General features: G+C 38.0%; 2 protein-coding genes across 8 annotated transcripts in view; one reads left to right on the forward strand and one right to left on the reverse strand.

Moving 5' to 3' along the window:
• The window catches only part of FAM237B (family with sequence similarity 237 member B), a 166964-nt gene that overhangs the window by 40727 nt on the left and 106378 nt on the right, over nucleotides 1–19859 (reverse strand). For 5 of the 6 annotated variants that reach the window (XR_013553998.2, XR_009610371.3, XR_009610366.3 and 2 more), the window contains one exon: nucleotides 10347–10509. The gene's annotated coding sequence lies outside the window, so the exon portion shown is untranslated. Of the gene's footprint in view, nucleotides 1–1399; nucleotides 1492–10346; nucleotides 10510–19859 lie in introns of those variants that run through there. The other variant, XR_009610370.3, reaches the window with a different exon arrangement.
• On the forward strand, nucleotides 652–19481 carry STEAP2 (STEAP2 metalloreductase). Of its 2 annotated transcripts, none has more exons than XM_060633838.3 (5): nucleotides 652–759; nucleotides 7143–7667; nucleotides 10677–11204; nucleotides 13618–13782; nucleotides 15738–19481. In XM_060633838.3, exons 2-5 carry the CDS (start codon nucleotides 7176–7178, stop codon nucleotides 16023–16025), a joined length of 1473 nt encoding a protein of 490 aa, XP_060489821.2. In that variant the 5' UTR covers nucleotides 652–759; nucleotides 7143–7175; the 3' UTR covers nucleotides 16026–19481. The 2 variants fall into 2 exon arrangements, with proteins under 2 accessions (XP_060489821.2, XP_078298611.2); XM_078442485.2 differs by lacking the exon at nucleotides 652–759 and adding an exon at nucleotides 3088–4528.

Genomic DNA, 19859 nt, shown 5'->3' on the forward strand with positions numbered 1-19859 from the left:
TTGGGTGGGTAAAGGTGAGGGAAGGAACACGCAGAGGAAATAAAGCGCAGTTTCGTGGAGACTTGTCAGGAACTGAGAGTATGGAAGAGGGAACGGGGAGGGGGTGGTGCACGGCGTAATAAAAAGCAAAGTCTAGAGTGGAAAGGAGACTACGCAGCACAAAAGCAGTGGAGTAGAAAAGTGGGCTTGATTTTTCTAGAGCTGCTTCTAAAGGAATCGAGGGGGAGCCTTGCAGAGACTGAGGGCAGAGTGGGGGCCGCAGGCGAGAGGCGGATTCTCAGCAGCTCCCAGTCCAGGGGATACTCAAAGCTGGAGCGAGGCAGCCGGGCTCCCCGCGGCACTGCTTGCCTGGGTCGGCGCTCTCTCTCAGTCCTCCCCAGCTCTCTCCGCGCCCTCTCCTGACCCCGCCGAGCTCCCTGACTCCTCCAGACGCCGCACGGCTCCACACCTCCGCCCGCTGGGCCCTCCAGTTAGCGTTCCCGGCCCGCTCAGCGCCCTCCCCGCGCGCAGCCCCTAGCGGCGCGTCACTGCGAGGCCGGCCTCTGCGCGCCTCCCTCGTCCTCCTCCTCTCCGGCAATACGCGATCCAGCTCGGGGAGGCGGGGAAGCCGCCGGAGCGCGACTGCCGCGGCAGCCACCCTGCAGCCGCCGGTCGGAGGCGCGGTCCCTAGGCCCTAGAGCGCGGACGAGCCCCTGGGGTGTCGGCGCCTTGTCCGCAGAGCTGCCAGGCTCGTCCCTGCCCGGCGCGGGAGGCGCAGAGGTGAGCGGGTCGGGTAGGAGCGCGAGACCAGGTGGTGGCGGCGGAGTTGAGGGTCAAGATGCAGTCGGCGCCACGCGCTGCGTCCGTCCTCCCCGGATTCCGCGCCCTCTGCGGGCGTCAGTCCTGATCTCTTGGCATCTCGAGGTCAGGAGTGGGAAGGGTGGAGAAGGGTGTCTGTTCCACCTATTCCGCCCTCTACTCCTCTTGGTCTTCCACGAGCTCCCAGAAAGTCCTGAGGTTGGGCCCAGGAGAAAGGCCAGGAGAGACATCGTCCCAGGTAGGATGTGCCCCAAAGGGAAAGGACGGGCAGGTTACCTTAGCCTTCCTGATCGTCTACCTATCACTTTGGGTTCATGTAGCGCATCTCACTGAGTATCACGCGGCGCTGCTTTGCGAAAAAGTATTTCTAGTAGTCATTCTGTTTATTAGCCAATTATGCACCCGTGGGGTGTTTAGGCCATTATGTGTTAGGAGGTAATTGGCTGCTTCTTTGAGTGTCCTAAATCGTCTTTCAGCCTTGTGTTCAGCCTCAGCCAAAACTTGTTGAAAATTATGCCCTAAAAATCTTGCTCTTAAAATAGAGCAGAGAGATAAAGAGAATTTTGTCCAGAGATTTCCATTTATTATCTTCCCCACCCCTTGGAGAAGGATTGGTGTCAGTTTTTACTCCTCAGGCAGTTCATTTTTTAGATGGAAAAACTTATTCTGAGCCATGGTTATTATCACTCATCACTGCGGGTGAAATTGGGAGAAGCAGAATTTGAATTTGAACTCCTGCCTCTTCCCCCACCCTCAAGACTGATTAGATTGAGTCCTGGTAGCAGCTCCACTACTGGGAACCCTGAAAATTCCAAACCACCTCCTCCACCCCATCTCACGCAACTCCACCCCCACACACTCTTACCACCTTTATTATTTCTTTGTTGTGCTGATCTGCTGTATTTATTTTTTCTTTCAGGAAGTGTTTTTTGTTTTGTTTTTTTACTCAGCATTTCCCCCTCTGTTGTTTCATAGATTAAAAGCTATTTACAGAAGAAAAATACCCATCCTAGATATTTTGCAGGGTATTTAGAAATGGTTTGCAATTTCTTTCTCTTAGCTAGTCAGTCTTTCGGGGGGGGTAAGAGGTTGAGACACTTTTATAAACAATGATAAATTGAGCTAATTGTGCAAAAAGGGAATGAAAAACTGTATTCAAGTCACTTTTTATTTTACTGGAGACATGGAAAATAATACTTGTAATAAATAAGCATAATTATATTTTAATACTGAAAAAGACGAAGGCAACTACATTTTTTAAAGAAAGGATAATAAGTAAGGAAGGTGAGAAAGAGGGTACACCAGTTTGAAAGACTAGGACTGAGGTTTCAATAAAGGACACAATCAGGACAATCAACATCAGGATGTTTTTTCTGCGCTCAGCCAGTGACCATGACACTGGCATATCACTTACTCACTTTGGGCTAACATGTCTAGATCAGCAAAGAGAGGGATCTTACCTATAGACTTTTTACATCTCTTTAGGTCCTCACTTTTTTTTTTTTCAACGTTTATTCATTTTTGAGAGACAGAGACAGACTGTGAGTGGGGGAGGGGCAGAGAGAGAGGGAGACGCAGAATCTGAAGCAGGCTCCAGGCTTTGAGCTGTCAGCACAGATCCTGGCACAGGGCTCGAACTCACAGACTGCAAGATCATGACCTGAGCTGAAGTCAGACACTTAACCGACTGAGCCACCCAGGTGCCCCTGGACCTCACATTTTTTTTTTTTTTTTGATACATTCAACAAAGATTATTTATGGCATTCTTTTTTTTTTTTTTTTTAAGTCGTCTCCACGCCCAGCATGGAGCCCAACACAGGGCTTGAACCTATGACCCTGAGACCAAGACCTGAGCTGAGATCAAGAGCCAGATGCTTAACTGACTGAGCCACCCAGGTGCCCCAAGAATATTTATTGCATTCTTATTTACAGAACAGATTCAGGTACCACTTCCTGGTTCATGGACTATCATCTTGTTGTCCTCATATGGCAGAAGGAGAGAAAGAGTTCTCTGAGGTCTATTTTATAAGGGCATTAATTCCATTCAAGAGGGTTCTACCCTCTTGACCTAATCACCTTATAAAATCCAGACCATCTGATACCTTCCCATTGTTAGCATTTCAACATAAGAATTTGGGCGGGGAGGGATACAAACTTTTAGTCCTTAACAAGAGTTAATCTTTTTAAGCAAGTGACAATAATTATATCCTTTGGAATTTAGGATGGGTAAAGAGAAACCAGGAGGAGGTCGAAGGAGAGTGAGAAAACAGTGGGTCAATGCATCAGATTTCTTCTGCTGTCTAGAATTATCACTTTGAATATTTGACTAGGATTATTGGAAGGCTCAGAAAATGAGTGACTGAGTGGGGTGGAGGCAGAGATTCATTATTTTTGATGAATAAGTGACAGAAACAAGAGGCCATGAGGTTGAATGGTTTATCCATTTGAATGATGACATACTGGAGAAGGATGACCACTGTTGGTGTAGAGAGGAAGACTGTGTATGTATTGGGGGCCAAAGGCACTAAGTGATAAAGAATAAGCTAGAAGTCAGTAGATAAAAGCAGTGCTTATAAGAAAGTTTTATGAGGTGCCACGAGCCTCAGTGGAGCCAAGTGTTTGCAGGAGAGAAGAAAGGTTCAGATGTGGCCTTGCAAAGTCAAAAATACACCTACCCCACATCATGGTCCTGGGGGATTACATTTTCTTGGTAGCATATCTAAATCATCAGGTTGTGAATGTTATCAAGATATCTGAGGTCAGCCTTTTCAGAGTTACTGTCATCAATAATGAATGCCCTAGATGTTTATATGTGAAACAAATTAGGTTCTATTTATGTAGCATAACAGCTGCCATTCAGCCAGAGGAATGTCAAGGAAACTCTTCTAAACAAAATCTTAGGAGGGAGGCCACATAGCTGAGTATAATCCAATTTTTTTACCTTGATGGTAAATACACTTCAAGTATTAAATGCAAACAGCAAGTTGAATGGCCATTCAAGAAAAACTGTGACCTTGAAATTTCAAGGAACCCACCCATGTGCTACTTACATCACACTTAAATCGAGCTCATAAAGTTGAAGTGTCACAGTGTGAAATATAAAGTAGTGATATTACTATTATTATATAGCCTTAAGACTTGGAGACAAAGGATTTTAGTATTGGACTGCAGGAGTCAAGTACAACCTCTTTGTTTTCCATTTAACAAAGGAAACTGAGACTCAGGAAACAAGGTGATTTCGGAGGCCTCAGCCTGTCTTTTCTCCTCAACACCACATAAACAAAACTTTCCATAAATGACATAGTCTTCTCAATTCTTTGATCTGAGAAGGTAGAGAGACTCCAGGACCTTGCTAATCAAATTATAGCCCATGAACTACAAGGACCAGGGCCATCACCCAGGAGCTTGGGAGAAACACAGAATCTTGAGCCTCACACCAGACCTAGTGCATTTTAACAAGATCTCAGGTGATCATATTCACATTAAAGTTTGATAGACATTATTCCAGAGCAAGTCAGTAACTCCCATCTGCTCCAATCAGCAGAACCCCTGATGCCTGGAGAGTTGAGGAGTCCCTTTGCAGACAGAAAGAAAAGATACCATCACTGACCATTCCAAATGTTGAATGTGATGAAACAACAGGAACAAAGTATGCTGGGCAGTGGGATGACACAGTTTCAAGAGCAGTACTGCCCTTTCCAGAAAGTGGAAAAAGGGAAATTGCAAAATAGTGAGTGGACCTTCTGATTCTGCTCCTGCCCAAGAAGGAGAGGGGAAAGGACAACGTGCATTTCCTCAGCTTCCTCTGCTCCAGAGGGCAACCGTTACTCTGCTAGTGTTACTTTTCATTATTACGAGCAACAGTGTAAAAACGAGCATAATTGAGGATCAAAAAGCCACATTTGTTCTTTCTAAATACCAAATTTAAGTATTAGCTTCAATCCTGAATCTTTTAGTAGGGTTGTTTTCAAGCGTGGCTGCATTTAATTAAAACACTTGATGATCTCCAGAAACATAGAAACAAACAAATCCTGATGCCCAAGCTGGACTGCAGACCAGTTAAACAAAAATGGGTGGAGTGGTGGAGGTGACTGGGTATCGCTGGGTTTGAAAGCTCCTCAGGTCATGTCAGTGTGCAGCAAGAGCTGAGAACCACTGCTTTAGCAGGCCATTCTCCCTTGTGGGAAGAAGCAGCTCTGAGATTGGATTTCTGCATCTTCATTTACTCAAGTGCTGGGATCCCCTACTACTCCCATAGCACCAAGCAGAGTCAGCAAACCTCAGGTCACGCCAGTGGGGCAGTTTTCGTATTTAGGAGATGCCACAATCTCTACTCAGGAGAACTCAGGACTGGGAAACAGGACACTTGGGTTCCTGTGTGTGAGTCTGATAACTCTTTCCCCCTTAGGTAACATATACGATTAGGGTCAAGTTGGCCAGTTCACCTTGCATTGTTGAATGAAATGACCATTGATTTAATTATATCTGTTTTTTTTAACTGCTCTTGATTCCCAAGATAGCCCATGATTTCTCCAAGAGGATGTTGATGTTTTGTATTACTCTGGTGCCTCTGACCTCTGCCTGGCCTTCTGAGTGCATGGGAAGCAGATAATTACCACCCCCTTCTATCTTGAAAAGTGTGAAAGGAAACGTGTAATAGATTCAAAAATAGGGAGTTTTCTCCCTTCCCAGGATCTGAGTTAGACATTAAGATCACTAGCTAATGCTGAGGAGCAAACCATGGCCAGAGAAGGAGAATATACTACTCTGTGGTTGAGCACAACCATAACTAACTATTCCATGTCACCCCCCACTCAAAGAAAAAGCCCTCTCTTAAATTCTTGACATGCACCAAAGTGACAACATGCCTTAGCTGGACTGCATGGGTTCTAATCATGGCTCCTGACTTTCTCACCTTTCACCTTGGACAAATTAGTCATCTACTGCATGTGTGGTGCCTCCTGTTCACAGTGGGCATGGCAACATTAGCACCTGTCTCACAGAGTGGTTGCAGGGTTCAGTCAGTGAATAAAAAAAGCACAGTTGGCAGATAGAATGTGTTATGTGAGTATTAGGCAATATTATTATTGTTTTTCTGAAGATTAACTTACAGGTTTTTTGAGTCATTGTGATCCATTTCTAGGGTAAGAAGTTGAGTTTTTCTGGCTTTCTTCTACATTTCAAATGTCATTTAATTAAAACCCCAAAAACATGTTTTTTGAAGCATTCTACCTGTTCCTGTAAAATCCATTAAATCCATCTGCTGTAAGCATAAAAGACATTGCGCAATGGGGATGGAGTGGAAGAGTGTTTTTTGTTCAGATCCAGCAGTGACACTGATTCATGGCCATCTGATGTGTCTTCTTGAGCAAGTTATTACACATATCAACATTTCAGATGTTACTTAAGTAAAAAAGAATTTGATAAATTTTTTCAGGGAAAATAAACTGCATCCTATTCTGTGAAGCCAACAAATAAAAGGGGAAGAAAAAGATTTCATAAGTATTGTGTAATTTAAGACCATAAACACATTACTAACCCCGTTTTCATTGGGAAGCTGTCTTTCTCAGTAAAGTATAGGATATAGGGTGAATGACAGAAGTCAGTGGAATCCTTTGTTATATTTTAAAGCCTGTTTTTCTTTAACTCTTATTTAAATGCAGGGGTTCATTTTTTATTAGCTGATTTATCTCTCATTTAAGAATAAAGTCACTCATTAGCTGTGGAGGTGTATAGGATCATTGATTGACTCCATCCTAAATGATTCTAGCCAGTTTTAGTTTAAATATTTTTTTTTGTTTTTTGTGGCTTTTTTGTCTTCTGTTGTCATGTGGGCTGTCACATGCCAGCACGGTCCCCTCTACCTCTAGTGGCATTTCTGATTGGTTCCCTCTGACCTGTTGCCAACTGGGGAATCAGACTTGTTAGAACCATGTTTCTAGGTGAAAACTTCAGTCTGGTTCCTTTTGTGCCATGGTGTCTTGCTGCTCAATGAGGGGTCAGCAGACCAGCAGCATCAGCATCACCTTGTTAGAAATGGAGAATCTTGGGCCTCACTCCAGACCTACTGAGTCAGAATCTGCATTTTAATAAGATTCTTGGGTGATTCATGTGTCCATTAAAAATTTAGAAGCCACACTTTAGCATATCAACTTTGTGACAGTTCATTTTTCTACTCTGACATCCTTTTTTAGCTTACAAATTGTGTCTTGCTGGGTTCTAGGTTTTATACACCTTGCCAAAATATTTCACCTCTAGAAATGAGAGGTAGTATTTTAATGTCTAGAAGTGTTTGAATGTTTGGTCATAAGTAATTGATGAAGATTTTATTTTCTCTCCCCTAGGATATCTCTGGTGATCTTGAAAGAGCCTGTATCATGGAATCGATCTCTATGATGGGAAGCCCTAAGAACCTTAGCGAAACTTTTTTGCCTAATGGCATCAATGGTATCAAAGATGCAAGGAAGGTCACCGTGGGTGTCATTGGAAGTGGGGATTTTGCCAAATCGCTGACGATTCGACTTATTAGATGTGGCTATCATGTGGTTATAGGAAGTAGAAATCCTAAATTTGCTTCCGAATTTTTTCCTCATGTGGTAGATGTCACTCATCATGAAGATGCTCTGACAAAAACAAATATAATATTTATTGCTATACATAGAGAACATTACACCTCCCTGTGGGACCTGAGACATCTGCTTGTGGGTAAAATCCTGATTGATGTGAGCAATAACATGAGGATAAACCAATATCCAGAATCCAACGCTGAATATTTGGCTTCATTATTCCCAGATTCCCTGATTGTCAAAGGCTTTAATGTTGTCTCAGCTTGGGCACTTCAGTTAGGACCTAAGGATGCCAGCCGGCAGGTATGTGTTTTTTGTGTTTTTTTAAATTTGTTTTTAAATTTTCGTTTCTTTGTTTTAATTATTGAAGTATAGTTGACATGCAGTGTTCTGTTAGTTTCAGGTGTACAACATGGTGATCTGACAATTCAGTACATTACTCAGTGCTCACCACGAGAAGTGCAGTCACCATCTGTCACCACACATTAGTACAATACTATCGACTATGTTCCCTATCTCTACTTTCATCTCCATGACTTACTTATTCTATAACTAGAAGTTTGTACCTCCTAATCCCTAATTTAAGTGGTGAAAAAAATGTCATACTTCTAAAAAGCAAATTCTGACTCTCCAAGGATTATCATTTTGAAAACTATATAGGAGCATCTGAAAAATCGTGTCCTGACCTTGTAAGGGTACATTTCTACCCCTATAAAATAATGTGGAAAGCTAAGAAAATTACTTGGATTTTCCTGTCACTTGACTTTTCCTGTCACCAGCTAATTCAGGGAAAGGCAAAGTTGGCTGATGAATAATGGGACACATTGCCTTGAGTCTCTCCTGGCTTCCACAAAAACAGAAACAATAACAAACATATCTTTTTTCTTCCTCTATCTCCCAAACTTTCTTCCTCCCTTCTCCTTCCTGGCAGCTGTTTGATAACAGGATTCCATCTCATATGAAACACTATTTAGTAGGATCCTCAAGAAGAATTCTTTAGTAGTACCTTTTTACTTTACATAGATTCTTCATAGAATTTAAAATAGTGCAGCCCATTTTATTTAAAGTGTAAATTTTAATCTGTGTGGAGAGGCAGACTGGATTTCTTAGGTTCTTTTTTAGTATATGGGTTCTATCTAGTTCAACTTGAGAATAAAGCAGATGGGAGCTCCATCAATGCCTATATGGAATGAGAACTTTTAGAAGTAAACGTGTAAAATAGTGCACCTTAAAAATCTTTTAAAGGTGTAGTCATGCATCATAGTTAATCACGGTGGTAAAAGACTTTTATTATTTTTGTCGATAAAGACAGTTTATGCCTTAGATTAAATGCCTTAAAAAATAAATTCAAGTATTATACCACTGCATGCATATCCAGTCATGATAACCATTCACTTTCAGGTCTTTGATTTGGAAGAGTTGGAAAAGATTATATACTTTCCAGCTTTCCAAAGGTCATTTCTAAATCCTTTTTTCTTTTGTATATCTATCAAAGTTTAGGAATGGATACATACCAAACTTAAATTTGTTTAAATTTAAACCTAAATTTAATCCTTTGCCCATAATTGTGATAATTGTTATTTATTCATTTATTTTGAGAGAGAGACAGAGAGAGCAAGCAGGGGAGGAGCAGAGAGAGAGGAGGAGCAGAGAGGCTCTGTCAGCACAGAGCCCAGTGTGGGGCTTGAATTCATGAACTGTGAGATCATGACCTGAGCTGAAATCAAGAGTCGGATGTTTAACCAACTGAACCACCCAGGCACCCCTTGATAATTTTAATTCATCAACAACAACTGTGGAACAAATAATTAAATTTAAAGTGAGTTACATAAATAGTTTTGTTTGTATTTCTTGGCCCTCTGCCTTTATTACAAAAGTTGGATTTATACGTTTAGGTTTATAAATTAAATAAATTTTAAATTTATTTAAATTTAAATAAATGTTATAGTTTATAGGTTATATCTATAATTAAATTTTATTACTTTAGGGTTTTTTAACAAGAAGTAAAAAAAAAAGGTCACCATTGTCAAAACTGTAATAAATTACCTTAGAATGCTTTTCCTTATTTCTTTGGAATATGTATTCTTCCCCACTCCATTTTAGAAATTTGTGAACATTTGTATAATAGTATAGAGTCTGTTACTCCTCTGGTTAATGTTAAGTAAAATTAATAATTGGAAGAGCTCTACATTATTAGCATAATGCAAATTTTAGCATGCAAATATTTTAGTGTGGTCTGTTCCAGAGACCTTATATAAACATCTTCAGGGATATATTTAGGAATTTGTTTTCCCCAAACATTACCCAGAGATTTTATAGCAATATTTTTCTAGCCCTGAGTAAGATGACCTCCCCGTAAGTTATACTGGCTCACTTCAGCAGTGAATTGGTGACAATTCACGAATACTTGTTAAATTCTCAGTTACAGTAATTTATCTAAGAGGTTTGTGTAGTTTGAAAGTCCACCCTCACCCCCCACTCATCATGTCATTATATTATACAGAGGTAACATCTTAGTGTTAGAAAATGGCAGTTGCTTTACTATTTAAATTAACTAAACCTTATAATACCATTTTTCCCCCACATAGGTATAGTATCACTATTTATAGATGAAAGAATTTCATATTCTGACCAGTGAAGTAATATAATAATAATAATAACTTGAGATTCATGGTTCTTCAGATACTTGGTCAATCAGTTTCTAAACCAAAGATAAATTTTATAAATAGTATGTCATTGTGACGTAAGTTAGAGATTTTAATTGCAAATTCAACCACCCAGAATTCATGCCCATCTTCTCTCTTGCTGAATATCTATAAAGGACAGTACTTGTAATCCCTCTACTAGACAGAATCACTACAGTCCTAGAACTGAATATTGTCCTCGAAAGTCCAGGAAGCCAACCCCACCCTGATGCCTGTGAGAGTGAGAGCTGGAGTGGGCAGGAGAGGGCCAGCAGCCCAAACTCCACCTCAACCTTACCGTGCCACTGCTGCCGAAACACGTGGTCTAGAAACCTTTCTTTCCTCCTGGCTTTCTTCCCGTGAGGACTTCCCGATCCCAGGCTCTAGCAGGATTGTTCTGCATTTTATTTTCAGGTCACCACAGGTAGCAAGGACTTTGTTGTTTCTATGACAGTTTTAACCTATTAATAAATAGACAAATATGTTAATAAATGCTTTACCTCCTTAACTTTTTGCATCCCTCAAGGTCGTCACAAATGACGTTCCATGGGTGAAGTGGAGCATGCGATCATCACTGTCACCATTTTTACAAACAATAGTAATGATGAGTCTTTTGTTTTTGCCACAGGTCTATATATGCAGCAACAATATTCAAGCTCGACAACAGGTTATTGAACTTGCCCGTCAGCTGAATTTCATTCCTGTTGACTTGGGATCATTATCATCAGCCAGGGAGATTGAAAATTTACCCCTGCGACTATTTACTCTCTGGAGAGGGCCAGTGGTGGTAGCCATAAGTCTAGCCACGTTTTTCTTTCTTTATTCCTTTGTCAGAGATGTGATACACCCATATGCTAGAAACCAGCAGAGTGACTTTTACAAGATTCCTATTGAGATTGTGAATAAAACCTTGCCCGTAGTTGCCATTACTTTGCTGTCCCTGGTATACCTAGCAGGTCTCCTGGCAGCTGCGTATCAGCTTTATTATGGCACCAAATATAGGAAATTTCCACCTTGGTTGGAGACCTGGTTACAGTGTAGAAAACAGCTTGGATTACTAAGTTTTTTCTTCGCTTCGGTCCATGTTGCCTACAGCCTCTGCTTACCAATGAGAAGGTCAGAGAGATACTTGTTTCTCAACATGGCTTATCAGCAGGTATGGAATGTGCTCGTTATTTACTGGATACTAGTAAAATACCTTATCAGTATCATCTGTAAAATGTAAGATTTAAAGTCGTGTGAGCTTTTACACATCTTGTAATAGAAATTTTGGTATATTTAGGGAGGGGAAAGAATTATTCTTCACACAGTGTTTCTGTTTAAGAATTACGTGGCTGATCCAAAATCATTTAGGATAAAAACTGCTACTATACCTTTCTTTGAAGAGTAAGAACAGAAATAAAGGATTCAATTCTTTCATTTTTTTTTTTTTGATGTTATGATTGCAGTGATTGTTTTCAGCATTAAACACTGAGTTAATGTTTTATGATTGGCCATGTTCCATGAAACAATGAGGCATCTCTCAGTAAACATATGCGACAAAATTACAACTAGTGAAAATACAAAACAGAATAGGAAGCCAAGATCAGGAGACATACATTTATAAGGTTTTTGATATCAAAAAAGCTGAAAAGATACTTTGGTGAAGGTTTAGTTCCTCAGGTGAACCTTTATAGCACTTAGCTCTTCAAGAAAATCTCAGGGAAAGCTTCATGGAAGGAGCTTGATGATGGAGCCGAGTATGATTTTCCTCAATAATTCCCACTGAGCAAATGTAACGTAAAGGGTTTCACTGAAGTTATCTGCTGTAGCATTTACCTGTGACAGCCAAGGACACTGCACCAAAACAAATGTGAGCTTTTGCGTTTTATAAGGAACCAAGGCATCATGATCCAGCTTTGTAGCACTAGATACTTAGGCCTGTTTCAACAATTTCAACCTAAAATTATTTGAAAAAAATTTGGTAAATTGATGTTCTTGAAGCCATTGTCTCTGTAAAAATACCCCTTCCGCTAACTGAATGCTAAGGCTTTGCTATCTGCTGCACCAGCTCCCTCACTGGTTGTTAAGTTGTTTGCTCAGATCTCACCTCCTCAGGGAGGCTGAGCCTGGACACCCTTTTAAATTCTGCTATGCGCTTCTGATTCAACCCCTAGATTCTTCCTCCTCCCTCCAGTCCCTCCTCCTCCCTCCAGTCCCTCCTCCTCTGCTCTACCTTCACTCTTTTCAATAGCATTTATCACCTCCTAATACACTTTATGTTTTCCTTGTTGATTATATTTACTGTTATCTGCCTCCTCTTAATCAGAACATTATTTCATGAGAGGAGGGACCTTTGTCCATTTTGTTCACTGATAGATGCCTAATGCCTAGAACTGTGCCTGGCACGTAGTAAGGCACTCCCAAAGTGTATTTGTGGGATGAATGAACGAACCAGGAGGCCAGGTAGATCCAGGTTGTAAGCTGTAGGTATGTCCTGCTGAGGTATGTCCTTGTTCTGTATTGTTGTATAGATGTCAAAAAAGGTATCAAACAAGAGCCTTTTTCCAAAGAGGAGCTCTGTGGCTTTCTTCGGGATGTTGGTATGATTGTTCCAGGGACCTCATGCTCAGAACTAGCTTTTCTTTTTTTATTTCAAGTTTGTTTGGTTAACTGGAACTGGACAAAGTTAAACTGTTTTAAGTTAGAGTCTGTTATCCATGAACAGATTTTATTTAAAACAAAGCTTTAACCCAAGGAGTCCAACCCTTGATGTATACTCTAATCATATTGTTTACATGTAAATAAACCTTTTTTTTAAGTAAATAGACAATTCTAAAAGTAATCCCTGTGCAGAATACCACACATTCAGAGTTAATCAAGTCAGACTTGATTATATATGTATTATCAATGTAAGGGAAAGACATTTGGAAAAGTACTATATCTGAGTGAGGCAACTGAATAGTTGGAAAAGTATATTGATGAGGCAATTCAAGAGAATAAATATTTGCGTTCGGTATGATTTTATCCATATGGAAATCTCAGCTTCCTGAAGAAAAGAAGTTAAAAAAAAAGAGATAAATTAACATATAAATATTCTTCATGTGAGAGAGGAAGATAGAGACATAATTTAGAAATTCTCTTCCTGGGTTCTAAGTTGATCTAAGACCAGAATGTATCCAAAATATTTAACCGAGTTTAAACCAACTTGGAGAAGTCCCTCAAAACTAATTGTAACTGCCAGTACGTTTTTTATGTCACCTTGGAACCAACCACTTGGCATTCATGGTCTTGGGACTTCAGGCCAGGAATGGTGGTGATTTATAATGCAGATGGTAGATTTACTCGCCCCCTTACACATATGCAAGGAAAGAGAGAGTCTTAGTCCTCCTTTTATTTAACTCCCTCTTCTCTTTTCCCCACACCTGGAACAATAACATCCACTAATAGGTTCTCCATCATAGTCTCTTAAATTGAAATAATGCAACTTGAATATATCCATATATGATGTATTCTCATGCCAAGAGTGAACGGTGCTGAATCAGTTAATGTTCTGCCAAATAAAAGAAATTCACATTTGCTCTCATTAGGTTCATGCAAATATCGAGAACTCTTGGAACGAGGAAGAAGTTTGGAGGATTGAAATGTATATCTCCTTTGGCATAATGAGCCTTGGCTTACTCTCCCTCCTGGCAGTCACCTCTATCCCTTCAGTGAGCAATGCTTTAAACTGGAGGGAATTCAGTTTTATTCAGGTATGTGGGTTGAGGGATTGGGCGGCATAGAATTTAAGTGTTAAATACAGTTTAATTTTAAATATGCTTCTTATAAAAGAGTGCCTTTGGGGCTGCATTTATACATCTAGCTCAAGGAACAAAAACTGCTGGAAGCCAGCTTAGGACCATTTGGGTTTAGTAAGTAAAAGACCAGTACAGGATTCTACTAGAAGACTCTGATAGCACTGCTTACTATGTTACGGGTTAAGGTTATTTTAAAAAGAAAAAAAATGAAAGTGGGGACGGGTAAGCTTAGATCAAGTTTAGTGCCAAAAGTCAGTTTGTTATTAGACCAATGAGTGAATAATTATTTTACATTTTGAGCCACCTTGATCTTTCTAGAAAAATCTCATTAATTTGAATTCAAGTTGGGGAGAAGGTCAGTCTGAATATCGTAAAAGAAAGGTGTGTGTATACACACAAACACAAGCAGTGGCAAATTAGGTAACTGGGCTGCTGGGTTATGACAAGCAACCAGCCTTATGGATCTTGTTAGTATATGTATTTAATATATGAGTTGTATATATGTGTATATGAGTACATATAAAGGGTTTTCAAAGTAGCACTGTGTTCTTTAATAAACAATTCACCTTCTCCAGTAATGGTTATTTAATAAATTTGCCTATTTTTAAAACATGTAATTCAAACTTAGACCCTACCTATATTATCACAAAGTCAGGAATGGTTGTATCCAAATGGTTTATAGCACAATATGTGGATGACTGTCATTGGGTAGTACACTAAATTTTGTTTTGTTTTGTTTTTGCCTATTTGCTCAATTCATCTAAAGAACTCATTTAAGTTAAGGGCATATCCCTGTCTAAATTAACTTTTCCTTTTTGAAGGCAAGAAAATGTGAAAACTTTTCCCATTGTTAGCTTAATCGCATCTGAAAAGAGATAGAAGGCCCTCTGATAAAGGGTGTTAGACGGATGCAAATTATCATTAAATAGAGATGAGTAACTGCCAAACAGGACAATTTTCTGCTAGTTGATCCTTTCCCAGTGAAGTTAGACATTACATCGTTATACTGATGTAATGTTACACAGACCATTTTGTCAAAGTAAGCAATCAAACGTAATAATTTAGGGAACCCAGAATGCTGACCTTTTAGATTTTTGCCTATAAACTAACAGAAGTACTCTTAATATAAATTTCATTTAATGTGGTCAATAAAGCCACATGTTTGAAATGCTATTCATATTATATACTAATACTATAATATTTTTCATGTTCAATATTTACATGTTTACCTTCAACTAGTATATTTATGTGAGGCAGGGTGTGGGGGGGGAGTGTATATGAATGAGAATGCCCTTCAGCATTCACACACACACATACATACATACTATTTTTTTAATACACACAACTGGTGGAAATGTGGATAACCTTCATAAAGAAGTTTGGCAGTTTTCATCAGTATCCTTAAGGAAAACCCAGATGTTTTCACCAGTAATCCCACTATTAGAAACAAGTTATAAGAAAATAAACCAAGATATAGAGAAGGGCTTATAGTTGAGGAAAGTTGGAAACAGAGTAAATGATCTGTTGGAAACAGAGTAAATGAGTAAACAAAAAAGGAATGGTCAAGTAAATTGTAACACATCCATTCAGTGGAATATTACATAACATTAGGGTCAAATTTTTCATATTTAATGACATGAGAAGAAAGTTCTTGATATAAAATAATCACAGTATCAAGCTATATGCAGTATGGTCTTATTTGTATAAGATGTGCAAATATATAAATAAATATATATGAAATATATGAAGATATTAAAATTCTTTAATTCAGGAGAGAACAAAGCGTAGCTCAATAATTTAAGATGAAATAGTTTTAGCACACTATAAACATGGGTGTAGCTGGATAGGTTAATTTATGAGTTTGAATAACTTCTTATACTTTGTTTCTTTTTCTTCCTCCTCTACTCAAGTCTACGCTTGGATATGTTGCTCTGCTCATAAGTACTTTCCATGTTTTAATTTATGGATGGAAACGGGCTTTTGAAGAAGAGTACTACAGGTTTTATACACCACCAAACTTTGTTCTTGCTCTTGTTTTGCCCTCAGTTGTAATTCTGGGTAAGATCATTTTACTCCTTCCATGCATAAGCCGAAAGCTAAAGAGAATTAAAAAAGGTTGGGAAAAGAGCCAATTTCTGGAAGAAGGTATTGGAGGAGCAGTTCCTCATCTCTCACCAGAGAGGGTTACAGTAATGTGATGATAAATGGTGCTCATTGATGCCATATAGAATTCTGCTCATGCCATCATTTTTATGACTTCCTTTATGTTCATTTGCAAGTGCATTGTCAAATTGACGTGGGCTGAAATCCTTACAGTAAGATCTCAATCAAATTAGTGGCAGAACTTTCTTGAAATTAATTTTCACAGAGATCAATTTTGGCAATATGAATTTTTGTGGTCAACTTATATGTTTTGTTTTACACAACCATAACACTCTTGTTATTTTAATAAACTGTATTCCATAATCAGGCAAATATATTTATGGCGAATAATATAGATGTAACCTAATGTTAAAAAAACTTTACAAACCAGCAGAATTTTAAGTGTTAATATAATTGAATGGATGCATTTTTTTCCCTGAAGCTTACTTAAGGTTTTGTCATCCAGCTTAAGAAATAGAAACACATAATCATACATTAACTTTAAGAAAGGACATGTGACATTAGCATCTAGGTAAGGGTGAATGGTAACATTCCTATATTTTTCTCATAAGATAGGGTTTGAAGAATGTAATTAATTGTATGAACCAGTGTGCTTTGTGAACAAACACAAATTAAAAAAACAAATTGAATCTGACGTATTTGAAATGCAAAGGAGACATGAAATACATACTGATAATATGTACCTTATGAAAGATTTCATTCCTTTTTACAGAGCAGTTTCATTTGCATATTAATATGTTGATTTGGGAGAAGACCGTGATATTTGGCTTCCAAAACTGATTTTTTTACTATAGTACCAATCCAGGGAATCTTACAGTTGTTTCTAGTGACAGGGAGGGTATTAAGTTTATACACAAGGGGTTGTTTGTCAGCTGATCTATGTTGTTGTACATTAGCCAGTCCCCACTCTCTCTGGTATATGATTTTACTGATGTTCATTGAGGGATTATAATATGCCAGGCACTGTTCTAAGCACTTTACGCGTACTGTCCCATCTAATATTTACAACTCCATGACAGAGGTTGTTATATCCTCATTTTACATAGGAGAAAACAGAAGGACAGAAAAGCAATTTGCCCAAGGTCACACAGTTAGTAAGAGCCAGAGCCAGCATTTACTATGTAGGCAGTCATATTTCCGAGGCTACGGTTTTAACCACTAGGCTAATGGCCCCTGCTCCATCCTTATGCATTCATTACCATCATGATGCCAATCTAGATGCTTCCTCTTTTGTCAGTAAAGGCACTGACATTCTTCACAGTGTGTTGTGGGTATCAAAAATATATGAAAATATTACAGTCATAAATTTATTATTGATTGTGGGATAATCTACAGTTCCTCACCTTGCAAGAGGCTCTTGCTTGGGACCTGACCCTGGAGACCTATGGCAGTCCATATGACCCTATGCAGTGAGGGACTCCAGCAGGGTAGGACCATAGCAGTTTTAACGAATGGCTAAGGACCTGCAGAATCTTAAAAGTCCCTGAAGAGTTGGTCATCCCTTTTTTCTCTCCCTGAGAAGTCCTCCTGCCTGTTCAACCATTCATGAGGGAGCAGTTTGGAAGCATGAAGGATATTAAGAAAAGTGGTTAATTATAAATCTACTCTAGAGACATATAATCATACAAATTATTCATAAAAATTTTCAGTGCTGACACTCCACATTAAAATTGCATTTAGTTCAAACTTTGATTAGAATGCCCTACATTTTTTTCATTTGTTCCTTCCTTATTAAAATAGAAAACTGCAGATAAGATACAATTATATGCATTATGTAATTATATATCCTGAAATTATAACATTTCTAAACTTATACCCACTGAAGTACTACTGAATGCAACTGCCAAAATAAAAGGAGTTCTATTTAGTGGAGGCTACCTTTCCCATCATTGGCTCTTTCCCTCCTACTGCACCCTGTCAATTTGGTAAATCACTCATGATTCTCTGGTGTTCTCTTCTTGGTGAATTTTAGTATCTTGTACTTCTTAATTGAGCTCCCCCTTTTTAAAATTTTAATTCTATTTTTTCCCTCTTGATAATCACTTCCTTGCTAGTTTTTAGTAGGAACTACCTTGGGTGATAACTTTTAAAGGGAAACACCCATACACTGTTGTAGCACACTAGTGAAATTAATAGCATATTTTCAATTTGTTCCTCAAGTTACCCTCTGTCAAGACCAGTGCTTTCACCATTTAATGTGAAAATACAATGAGACATTTTTAAAAGCTATATGACTATTGAATTATATTGTTGCATGTGTATATTAAGTAGCCAATAATATAACACTATTACAGATAAATGGGGCCTTTGAAAATGTGAAAAAACAAACTTTATGAAAATGTATATAGTATATAACTTTTGTTTCAAATGATAAATTCTTCTTTTTCAGTACTACAAAGATGAAATAATTTTGAAGTTTTAGAATAAATGTAATATATGCATTCTAATTCTAATTCTAAATGTTTAAAAACCTTTCTAATACTGCAAAAATATTGACTTTTAATTTATTTATTTAATTGACTCTTAATTGCTTTATTTTACCATTTTCTACCTGATTTTTTTTTCTTAATCATTATTTCTCATAATCACTTTTTTTTTTTAATCATTACTCTGGCCTCAGAAGTAGAACTGAATTCTGCTCTTGCTAGATGTGAGAAAGTGGTAGGAACTTGAAAGTAGTAGGGGTTTGTATTTTGAGAAGTGCCCCTGAGAAAATTATAAGAATGTAGAAAATATACCCAGTCTTAATCCTATGCAAAAAAACTAAGTAAGTTTTTTCTTAACAGGGAAGTAATCACGAGCTGAATCATGCTACTTAGCTTTTGTGTGCAGATTTCATATGTCTCCTCTATGAAGAATATTTAAAATCATGTTTAAATAAGAATATATTCATGCTAACATATATTTTTCAAAGCACATATGGAAATTTAGCCCAGATTATCTACATATAGAGATTTTTATTTAAATTTTAAAATATTTTAAGGTATGAAGAAATTATATTTATAGGTATTTATGAGATAATTATTTTCTGCTACATACAGTATTGGCTAGTGAACTCCGTTTTAATCTGATTAATTTCTTGTAAATTAGCATAATCTTGACTTGATTAAGGAATTTTACTTTCAACATTAATTTGATAATAGCAATTTAAGATATATTCATACTTTCAAATTATGAAAATTACTTGTGTAAAAGGGCTTCAAGAATATCATATCTGATTTTTGTATTGTTTATCTCTTACATAATATGATAAAATTTTAATTCTTTTTAATTGCCTTTTGCCATTAAACTATTTCATAATAAATTCTGTACAAAGAGTTTTTCCCCCAAATAGAGGTTTATTTGTGAAATGTAAAGGTTTCTTATGTGATGTTTTAAATAAAGTACCATAAATGTAACTCATAAGTATTTCTTTAGGAATATTATAAACACTGAACCTGTGTCAGCCTAGAGAATCTCTGTTTTGAAATAAGTATTCAAATAGCCTAAAATGTGGTGTTGAAATTATTTTGTGAATTTTTGCCTAAAGCATTGCTACATGTGCTCATGCCTTGATCCGGTGTTAACATTTCTATTTGTGATGTGTCATCATGAAAATGAGATGCTCTACCCTTAATTGTTTATAAGTGAGTAAAAAAATATTCTGGTGGATATTCAGTATATGTAATTGCTCTAAATGAACATGTCCTGATTTTAGTGGAAACACAGTCTGTTCTTACCTTTGAACAGTGGATTTTATAGGAATGAATGGATTCTTTAATTTTTTTAATGCAAGAAAATTATAAAGTGCTAATAATCACAGATTCTGTCCATATGATACCAAAAACAGTATTTTGGTTAGTTCAGCCTAACACACAAACATACCAAGA

The sequence above is a fragment of the Panthera onca genome, chromosome A2 (assembly GCF_046562875.1).
Source record: "Panthera onca isolate mPanOnc1 chromosome A2, mPanOnc1 haplotype 2, whole genome shotgun sequence".
Lineage (NCBI taxonomy): Eukaryota > Metazoa > Chordata > Mammalia > Carnivora > Felidae > Panthera > Panthera onca.

Coding starts and splice junctions, on each gene's coding strand:
- STEAP2 (XM_060633838.3), top strand. CDS start 7,176: ATGGAATCGATCTCTATGATGGGAAGCCCTAAGAACCTTAGCGAAACT. Junction 7,668..10,676: donor CTAAGGATGCCAGCCGGCAG/GTATGTGTTTTT, acceptor TTTTTGCCACAG/GTCTATATATGCAGCAACAA. Junction 11,205..13,617: donor TCAACATGGCTTATCAGCAG/GTATGGAATGTG, acceptor TGCTCTCATTAG/GTTCATGCAAATATCGAGAA.